Source organism: Apiospora marii (assembly GCF_038362585.1).
Source record: "Apiospora marii strain CBS 49790 chromosome Unknown utg000001l_segment0_segment0, whole genome shotgun sequence".
NCBI lineage: Eukaryota > Fungi > Ascomycota > Sordariomycetes > Amphisphaeriales > Apiosporaceae > Apiospora > Apiospora marii.
Genome location: NW_027117372.1, coordinates 2515817 through 2525795, shown reverse-complemented (window position 1 = coordinate 2525795; position 9979 = coordinate 2515817). Strand labels below are relative to the sequence as shown.

General features: G+C 56.0%; 5 protein-coding genes across 5 annotated transcripts; 3 read left to right on the top strand and 2 right to left on the bottom strand.

Annotated features, from left to right (window-relative positions):
- Window positions 1-930: 930 nt before the first annotated feature.
- Window positions 931-1143, bottom strand: PG985_000825 (uncharacterized protein; the record flags this gene model as incomplete). The annotated part of the gene is made up of 1 exon (XM_066820594.1): window positions 931-1143. One exon carries the CDS (start codon window positions 1141-1143, stop codon window positions 931-933), a length of 213 nt encoding a protein of 70 aa, XP_066691473.1.
- A 559-nt stretch (window positions 1144-1702) lies between these two features.
- Window positions 1703-3226, bottom strand: PG985_000824 (uncharacterized protein; the record flags this gene model as incomplete). The annotated part of the gene is made up of 1 exon (XM_066820593.1): window positions 1703-3226. The coding sequence occupies one exon, from the start codon at window positions 3224-3226 to the stop codon at window positions 1703-1705; it is 1524 nt and encodes a 507-aa protein (XP_066691472.1).
- A 410-nt stretch (window positions 3227-3636) lies between these two features.
- Window positions 3637-4689, top strand: PG985_000823 (KTI12 (TOT4); the record flags this gene model as incomplete). Its single annotated transcript, XM_066820592.1, has 1 exon — window positions 3637-4689. The coding sequence occupies one exon, from the start codon at window positions 3637-3639 to the stop codon at window positions 4687-4689; it is 1053 nt and encodes a 350-aa protein (XP_066691471.1).
- A 1468-nt stretch (window positions 4690-6157) lies between these two features.
- On the top strand, window positions 6158-8284 carry PG985_000822 (uncharacterized protein; the record flags this gene model as incomplete). The annotated part of the gene is made up of 2 exons (XM_066820591.1): window positions 6158-6526; window positions 6584-8284. The coding sequence occupies 2 exons, from the start codon at window positions 6158-6160 to the stop codon at window positions 8282-8284; spliced, it is 2070 nt and encodes a 689-aa protein (XP_066691470.1).
- Window positions 8285-8596: 312 nt separating this feature from the next.
- Window positions 8597-9877, top strand: PG985_000821 (uncharacterized protein; the record flags this gene model as incomplete). Its single annotated transcript, XM_066820590.1, has 2 exons — window positions 8597-8950; window positions 9182-9877. 2 exons carry the CDS (start codon window positions 8597-8599, stop codon window positions 9875-9877), a joined length of 1050 nt encoding a protein of 349 aa, XP_066691469.1.
- Window positions 9878-9979: the final 102 nt, after the last annotated feature.

Sequence of the window (9979 nt, the reverse complement as noted above, 5' to 3'; positions counted from 1 at the left end):
TCTCAAGATTATTGGCGTTTCTTGAGATGCGTTTTCGGTAGCATTAACCTAGCTCGAGGGCCTGGAGATTGTTGATGTCCAAATTCGGTACCACTAACTAGGCAGATCATGTTTCCATGTATGATGGCCGCTCCAGCACGACCTTGGCCGCCTTAGTTGGTTTCTCACGGCGATCTGGTATATTTAGACTGCATTGCCCAACTTGCCACGGCCACGACCGCTGTCGTTTCTAGGATGGCTTTTCTGGAAAGAATTTTGACTTTTGGCTGGCACGGTTTCCGTCTGATCTACTCATCTACGATTGACTGACCCGAGAGTGCATCTGTACTGTTCTTCCATTTCTGTATAGGCTCTTTTTAGGTAGAAAAAAAAAACACGAAACTATCAGGACCAAAACATGTTACATACCGAAAGGTGAAGCGCCTAACGATAATTAGCTGATCGACCCAAGGATTGTTGCCTACTCTTGCTGCCAAGGGTGACCGCCCCTGGCAGTACTGTAATGCCTGCGTCCATGTCCATGAGTATATAGAAACAGACAAGAAGAAAAGAACAGACACCTTATTCCACCTCGAGCTATTCCTTGCCTCATTCCTCCCTCAAAAAGATGGTATCTATCAGTTGGGTTAGCTAAGAATATAAATAATACTTCAGTTTGTGCCCCCCCTGTGTAGTTATCTCAACAGGGATTGATAACAGAGCCTTCTCCAGTACCTGATTGCGTTCCCAATACCAAGATATTACTTCCCACGACTCTTCGAGCTCCAAACGCAGTTTTCGGATCTGATCCGGGTACGAGCCACCGTCGCGGTCTTCCGCTTCCTGCTCCCGCTCGTATTCCCATGAGGGTTGCATGCCTAGACGCTTCCGAAGAATCCTGTTTTCTACGATGAGTCCTGCGTGCAGCGTCTGACTTCGCCCGGACTGGTGTTATATCCGGTGTAACAGTTCGTTTTGCTTAGCCACGCAGGCGTCTTGCTCGCCTATCCGCTCGTCACGTTTGCTGATCTCCTTCTTGAGACGTACCACCTCGAGCGCAAGGTGACGCGTGAGAGGATCCCGCATGGCGCGCTTCACGCGCTGGCGGATACTACGCTGTTCTTGCGTAGTGGACGGCGGTTGCGATCCTTCAACCCCGTCCATGGATCTGATACCTTCGGCATCTCTACGTGCCCCTCTAGAGTCTCATGGGCTTGGCGATGTAGCTTTTTCCGAATCCTCCATTTCGCCGGAATCGTCCTCTGTATCGCTACCGTTGTATATGTCCTCGGGAAGACAATGTTTCGCAAAGTATATCTTGCAAACCAGGCCATGTCGCAAGAAACGGAATTTGCTGAATGACGGAGAAGATGCCCCCACCTGCCCCTTAAACGCCCATTGGCCATGAATCAGGATCCCATTGTTCACGCCCGAATCGAAGGGATGTCACATCAGATTAAGTGCATTGCTTTGTGTGGCAATGAGTATCTAAACAAAGCATTGTCCTTTGACATTTTAATAATAACTAATATTTCTTAATGGCACTGGGCACGTTGGATTCCCTTGGTGCTTAAACCGGTTTCTGATTCTCCTTCTCATTGCGTTCACTTCCCCTAGTCTGTGACTTTGGGCGTAGAGAAAGCGATTCCCCTTTCTGTAGAGGGGAAGTCACAGCGCCCTCTGGTCGATTCAACATGCCACCAAGAGCAGTGGGAGCCGGATCCTATTCCGATTCCTCTTCTTGTTCTTGCAGATGTTGTAAATAGTGCTCCCATTCTCGCTTGGCCGCTTCCTCTTGTTCGGCGTGTCGCAAATCCTCCTCATCTAGGTCCTCCAAAGCCACTATCCATTTCCACATGTCCTGTTCAGTAATGACCCTGTTCTTTTTTGCTGCTTTCGCAATGATTCCCCAATAGCTGGTTTCGGGCTTCTCGAGTTGACGCGAATACATAGCATCCGGATCGACATCTGGGGGTGGGTGTCGGAAGAGACTTTGAACTGCGCCACCACCCCTCAACGAGAAGTGTAGGTACTGCAGCGAGGTCATTATGTTGAACAGATCCCAATCAGGCAAAGGGGTGTTTTCAGGATCATCCGTCTCCAACTCGTATATGTCGCCAGTGCAAATCCGAATTGGGATATCTCTTTTCGCATCGAAACGGGGGTGCCAATCGGAAATACCACCAAGATCTCTCTCGCGGTCGAGGGTTCTGACATCCCAGACTGAATCGCCAAACACAGAATCTATCTTGTTGAACCTGAGAAACTGGACCCTCATTTTGGTCTTCCCGTCACCCGGTCTGATGGGCATTGGTTTCAATACAAACCCGCATGTATCCCAGGAGCCATGGACGTCTGCTCGAAGGGGTATAATGTTCAAACCGACCCGCTGGCTATCAGCTAACAAAGAAATGACTCTGTGTGCTAGATCCCGGGAGAATAGATGATCAAGGCCGTGCTTGAACATAGGCAAACGTAGATCATAGTACGTTTTGTCGTCACGAGGGCCTGCCTCGTCCTTGCAGTACGCGCTGTTGGGTACAATATGGGCACCCTCGATTGGATCTGTACTGTGCGTAAGAACACACTTGCCTCCATACATATCTGGTACATTTGCTTGTGCTTTCAGGGTGTCATTGACGCGATAAGTGCCAGACCGTGGGGTACTTGTTCCTTCAACCTTGAGCTTCTTTGTAGGAGTCGTTGGTACATCCGGCTCTGGCTTTTTTCGCTTCTCGGGGGTTTTGGCTTTCCCCTTGCCTTTCCCTTCGGGGCTGCGCTCGGCTGTATCATCTTTGGGCAAGGGTTTATGCAAAGGGCTATTTGCTTCACCTTTCTGGGCCGATTGAAGCCAGTTTGCCATAGTGGTTTTGTTCTGCTCAAAAAAGACCTTTGCAGATTGGCCTTGTGAACATCGTACAAGGTCCTTGAGCCATTTGAGGACCTTGTCGTTGGATTCCATGAAGCTTTCGTGACCTGGATCCCGATAATCATGTAAGGTCTCATCGAAAGCGACTTGCGGGCAGTATCCATCAGGGAGTTGCAAATAGGCGAGCATAAGACGCTTATTCGCTTCCTCTTTTACTGCTCGTACTGTTGGCTTTGCGGATTTGGTATTCATGTCACTGCTGATATCCTGGCGTAAGTATTCTGCTGCAGCAAAATGCTTTTTGGTATGCGGTGGTGCATCATCGTCAGGAATGTCACCGGGAGGTGGTGCATTCCCGACGTATGTAGAGGTGATCATATTGAGTTGATGATCAGGGAAGGGTTGTGCAATATTGAGAATGGCCAATTGACGTGGGTTGATGATTGGGGAAGGAGCGTATCGGAGATTGGCTGGCCGGCCAATGTTCTGGGTGGTAGGAATAAACCGTACTCCGCCCATTGACAGCGTGCCCAAGATTCTTTACATGAAACTGTGGAAGGATTAAGGTTCAATGTTAGTGCTTGAGCTGGGCCTGACTTTGGTGGGGTTCAGGCGGGGTAATCGCCCGCCAGCTACCTGACATCGACTAAAGGAAAAAAATAGCTGTCTGGGTTTTGATCGAGCAACAGGTATCATCAATTTGCTTCTCAACCCCGACGTGCTCGCTGCGAAACACCTAGACTAAAGATGCCGGTATGTACCAGAAACCCGACCGCCTTACACAGAATATGGAGAATGACAAGTCGCGACTGACGTGTGCCCAGCTGATAATGGTCACAGGCTTCCCGACTTCGGGCAAGTCAACTCGAGCCAAGCAACTGTATTCCTACCTCGACGGTCGGATAAAGGACACTGCCAATGGAGCCACTCCCAAGTACCGTCTTCACCTGATATCCGACCAGACTCTGTCGATATCGCGATCAGTATACGACCTGTCGGCCTTGCCGGCGCATACCCGCTCCGCCAACGCTTCGGAAAAGGATGCGCGAGCAACTATATATGGTGCCGTCAAACGTGTGCTGTCGGACAAGGACATAGTCATCCTTGACGGCCTCAACTACATAAAAGGCTGGCGATACCAGCTGAATTGCGAGTCAAAGGCAGTACGGACGCCGAGCTGTGTGCTCCAGATCGGGTGCCCGACCGACACGGCGAAAGAGGTCAACCAGGAACGTCTACGAAAACAGCAAGAGGCGGAAGCTGCCGGTCAGGATCCCGCCAAGCCCGCAGACGATGACGAAAGCGAAGCGCCGTACGCCCCGGAGAACTGGGACAATCTAGTGTTTCGGTACGAAGAGCCAAACGCCATGACTAGATGGGATAGTCCGTTATTTACGCTGCTATGGGACGACAACGAGGAGCAAGCCAAACAAACATTCGATAGTCTATGGGACGCGGTAGCCGGTGAGGGGCGCAAAATCGTCAAACCTAATCAGGCGACCGTCCAACGCAGCCGCGACGCCGGCGGCGACTATCTCTACATCCTCGACCGGGAGACCCAGGATGTTGTCAAGCGTATCCTGGATCAGCAGTCGGAGGAGGGAGGCGACGAGATCCGGCTGCCCAAGGACCCAAGCGAGGCGGGCGGCGACGAGTTGGTCGTCGAGCTACCAGCGGGCAAAAAAACGGGCCTGCCGCAGCTTCAGAGGATGCGCCGCGCGTTCATGAACATGAACAGAGGCGGTATCGGCCTCGAACTGGTCGGGAACTTATCTGGACCAGCAAGGATACGGGATAGCTTCGTAAGGTATCTGAACGACGCCTTCGAGCGGGAGGGATGAACAAAGCAAGCCTGCTAAAACCCCTGGATAAGCCACAAGTCCTAGCATTTCCTTGCTGCAATGATACCCTAAGCAAGTTAATCCGCTTCTTCTGAACCCCTTCTCGTATTTTCCAATTGGCCACAAGGGATAATCGCATTGTTGTGGCCAGTACTTATTGCAGAATGACTGATGCGGCCCGTAATAAGCACATCACGAAAATGCATGCATGCGTGCTGATCTTGGGGCGAAGGCTGAGCTGAGCTGACCCCGGGGTTTTCTTATTTCGAGGCCCAGCAGCCACTGGCGTGCCGTCAAAACCCTCGGGCCCCAAGCACCAATTTCCACAACTGTCGCCAGTGTCTAAATCCAGCACGAATAAGCAAAGTCGAAGCAGCCGCCATCCGAAAATCTTACGAGTCCCGCATGCACTCAGGGTTGGACAAAGCCCGTATCGCTTGCAAGAATCTTGCCGACAGCAACCTGAGACTACTAGCGACTTGTTGATGAGATTCCTGAAAGCGGGTTTTCAGAAGTGTTCTTCAGGTTGAACCCAACCGGCCGGGCCCTTCATCGGAAGGCTAGAGGTCGGTAGCTGCGGGTCTTGACATCACCAGTAGTCCGAATCCTCAATGAACGTTGTGAAAATTGGCAAGACGATATTGACCGCCAAGACACCGGCGCATAGGGCTAAAACTGTCTCACCGGAACGTCGACCTGGCTAACGAAAAGAAAAGGCACCGCCAGATCCCACCGCGCAGAAGTGGGGCTCGGGCTAATGCAGCAACCCTTCGAAATTCTAAATTAAGGAGATTGCTAAAATCTTGGGGTCCCTTTCAGCCCCTGATCTGTTCCGATCCGACGACTGTACCCAGCGAGCCCAGGCTGCTTTCAGTACGTGATCGACAGTCCCAGCAACGTCCGCTGTTGACGATCAGGCAGGCGTAGACGGGTCTCGGCCGACCGTTTGCTGAGGGTCTCGACGCGTTCGTGGAGAAACCAGACTCTCGACCTTGGCATATCGCGGCCAGAAGCTCGAACGGCTTTCAGTGCCCGCCCGTATGTAGAACACTGAACCGAACAGAGAGAAGTGATGGACTATTTCGAGAGACTATGCGCCTTTGGGACCCCTCGAGCGAGGCTAACAGGATAGAAAGGGATGCTAGGCCACGTTGGGTCAGGGACTTGACGTCCCTCGGGCTCGTGTCCAATGGGGATAGTCGAGCTGAGCGCAACAATGTCGGTGGCTCCCTCTCGCTCGGCAGCCACCACTCTCTAGCATACGCATGGCTTCTTGGTGTCGCCGCACTGGCGCTCACCCTCCGCCGCCAGTCAGCAATGAAATTGGCGGCTGATGGCTGTATAATAAGTCTTGCCTCCCCCTCGTGAGTTGACGGAGGATAGGTAGTCGAGTTTCGTTTCCATCCTCTTATGCGTCATCTTTTCTAGTCCAAGTCATTCTCTTTCTCATCTCTCGTTCCTATTCATCATGCATCTTTTGCATGCAGCCACTCTTTTCGGCCTCTTGGCAACACACGTAGACGCCGCCTACCCCATTACTCCTAACACAGGCGGCGTGAATCAGCAGACGGGCGAACGGCCGGATCGGTTGGAGATCAATGGCTTCGCCAGTTCAGGCACACCCGCTTGGGACCTCTTCGTCCAGTGTCTGAGTGACATCCAGCAAAGACCCCAAACCACCATCGACTCATGGTACCAGATCTCGGGCATTCACGGCAGGCCGTATGCTGCCTGGGACAATGTCAAGAGGGCGCAAGGGGCGACGGCCGGAGGCTACTGCCCACACTCGAGCGTGCTCTTCCCTACCTGGCACCGACCCTACATCCAACTTCTCGAAGTAAGTCTCCCGGTGCTGATCACTGCTCGGACCCAATGACTTACATGGCAACAACAGCAAAATATTTGGGAGTGTGCTCAGGCTAAGGCCAAGACCTACCCCTCAGCGACTCGTAACAACTACATGTCGGCCGCAGTGACGCTTCGCTTCCCTTACTGGGATTGGGTAGCGCAAGCCGCCCTCCCTCCGATCGTGACTCAGACCACGGTGACCATCAACACCCCGACTGGCAGGAAGACTGTCAGCAACCCTCTGTACCAATACTCGTTCCAGAGCAGCTCGACGACTGGACCCAGAACCAGCGACTTCCCCGGCAACAACGCCCCTCAGGCTTACAGGAACACTGTCCGAACGCCCAACCGCAACGGAGCGTCAAACCACGCGAGTGTCAACGCCGCCTTGAAGCGCAACGCCGCTTACCTCCACGACACCACCTACCTCATTCTGACCCAGACCAACAACTATGCTGAGTTCTCCAACAACGGTTTCCCGGGCACCATCCAGGGATATGGTTCCATTGAGAACCCCCACGGCACTGTGCACAACGCCGTTGGTGGCAGTGGTGGCCACATGAGCTACCTGGACTACGCCGGCTTTGATCCAATCTTCTGGCTGCACCACGTGAACGTGGACCGACTCGTGGCCATCTGGCAGGCCATCCACCCCAACTCCTGGGTGATCAACCAGCGCGACAGCATGGGCACCTTCTCCATCCCTCCCAGCACCGAGACGGACCAGACCAAGCTGTACCCCTTCGCCAAGGACTCGGCCGGCACCTTCTACACCAGCAACGACGTCCGCGACACGCGCAGCCTCGGCTACACGTACCCGGAGATCCGCCCCTGGGGCAAGTCGGCGCAGCAGAACTCCAACGACGTCCGCGCCGCCATCCAGCGGCTATACGACCCGAGCAACAACCTGGCCCGCCGCCACAACCACAAGTGCACCAAGCGCGGCGGCGCCGGCAGCGTCAACCCCTCGGACCGGGTCGGCTCGCTCAACCCGCCGCCGGCCGCCATCGTCGACGGCAAGTACAAGCAGTGGACGGTCAACCTCGAGGTCAACAAGTTCGCCCTCAACAGCTCCTACGTCATCTACTTCTTCATGGGCGCCCCCACCAGCGGGCCCGAGGAGTGGCTGTCGGACGTCAACCTCATCGGCTCGTACCCGTGCATGCGGCCCATGGGCGACGACCTGCCCACCGACCTCAAGATCTACGGCACCGTGCCCCTGACCCGCGCCATGCTCAACAGCATGGACAACGGCGCCCTCAAGAACCTAGAGGTCGACGAGGCCACGCCCTACCTGCGCGAGCACCTGCAGTGGCGCATCACCGACGTCACGGGCGTCGAGATCCCCGTCGCGGCCGTCTCCAGCCTCAAGGTCTTTGTCGCCGATCAGGAGGTCACGCCGCCCAGCACCAAGTCCGGCGACAAGTCGTCGTCGTCGCCCTACCCCGTCTACGGCAAGGCCACGGCCCACCTCGGCGTTACCGAGGGCAAGACGGGCAGCGCCCGCGAGGGTGACGACTTCCTGCACAAGGTCGGCGCCGCCCTTGCCAATGGCACCATTCCAGGCGGCAAGCACGATGGCCACCATGAGCACAAGAAGCCCGAGGACCATAAGAAGCCCGAGGACAACAAGAAGCCTGAGGACAACAAGAAGTCTGAGGACAACAAGAAGCCTGAAGACCATAAGAAGGCTCAGAGCCACGGGGACCACGAGAACCACGTCAGCCACGCACCGGGAACATACTAGACATAGTGTCTCGTACATACGCGGGTGGCTGGACGGCCTCTACGGAAACCCACCCACACGATTGTTTACATCACAGTCACACACATTCCATTAGTATCTATGTATATGTACATTAGTCATAATCCTTAATATAAGCCTTCTATTTTACAATGCATCCTCAAAGCATGGAGGTTTTATTGCCTCGCTGCTTCTGAACCCAGCCTGGACAACATGAATCACCCAATGTGATGATTTCCAACTAAAATACATTTCGTCTATCCATTTGGCCTCCCACCTCTGCTATTTTCTCTACGGATCCGGATCAAAGACGGTATGAGCGAAGAGCTCGACGGCTTCCTGCTCCCTTCCATCCAGCTCCTGAAGCCGTATGCCGTCCCCGCCGCTGTCGCTCCCTCTCATGCTAGCCACGCGGCTCACTTGCCACGCCTCGCCGTCCACCCTGATATACCGCAGTCGCGGCGCCGACGCCGCCAGCTCCTTGGCGATCGCCAGCGACACGCCGGGTGGCGGCGCGGAGTACCGCCGCTCTGTCCCCACGACGAGCTGCGTGAGGTGGGGGAGCTGGGGCAGGGCGTCCATGAGCGAGACCAGCACCTCGACCTGCCTCACCGTCTCGGGAACGCCGGGGATGTGGACCGCGAGACCCTCGAGGCTCCCGGCACAGGAGTCGACGAGGGCGTCTAGGACGGTGTCCACTGAGAAGTCGCTGGCGGCGGCGTCGCGGCAGAGCTCGAGATCGACCATGCGCAGGGGCAGCGGGAGGCACGAGCCGTAGCCGTCTTCCGCGCCGTCGCCGACGCTGTCGCTTTCGTCTTCGACGTCCGCCACTCCTTGGAATTCTTTCAATTCCTTCCGTTTCCGCCGCTGCAGCGGCAGCAGCAACGGCACCAGCTCCAGATACCCGACCTCCTGCCGCCGAAACGAGACGGCCAGCCGCCGCGCAAACGCCCGGTCGTCGACGGTGCACAGCGCCTCCCAGACGTCGGGCATGAGGGCCGCGGCCGAGAAGCGGCGCAGGCGCGGGCACGCGGCCGGGTCGAGGAAGGTCCCGAACGCGATGCCGCTGCGGTCTTCGACCCCGTCGTAGATCTCCAGGTAGGCCGCGTCCCGGGCCACGTCGACGTTCTCGACGTGCACGCGCTCGAGGGCGGACAGGTCGACCAGCTGGCGCAGGCGGGACTCGTCCATGGGGAAAATGCCGGGGCCGCAGTGCAGCTCGCGCAGGGGGAGGGATCGCGGCGAGATGTTGTTTTGTTTGTGGTATTTGTGATGGTTGAGGACGGGGGCCGCTTCGGCGTACTCGCGCGCGAGCTCCTCGAAGAAACCCCAGTAGTCGTCGTGGCGCTCGCGGTGCGCGGCGCGGGCGACGGCGTCGACGGCGAGGGACAGGCTCAGCTTGCGGAGGCCGGGGGACTGGGCCAGTACCCTGGCGAGACGGCGCGTCCAGCGCGAGATGTCGTCGTGGATGTTGTGCACGGTGAGCTCCACGAGGCCCGAGAAGCCCGAGAGATCCTGAGAACGGTAAAGCCGGCGGTTCTCCATAGACGCCGCGTCGGCCTTGTCCTCCTCCCCAGGCGCGACGCCCAGGCCTAGCAGGCACCAGGTCGTGTCCTCGGCGTACTCGATGCGTAGCTTGCGGATATGCTGGAGCGCGGCCTGGAGGGCGGCCAGGGTTTTCGTGGCTAGTGGTACTTC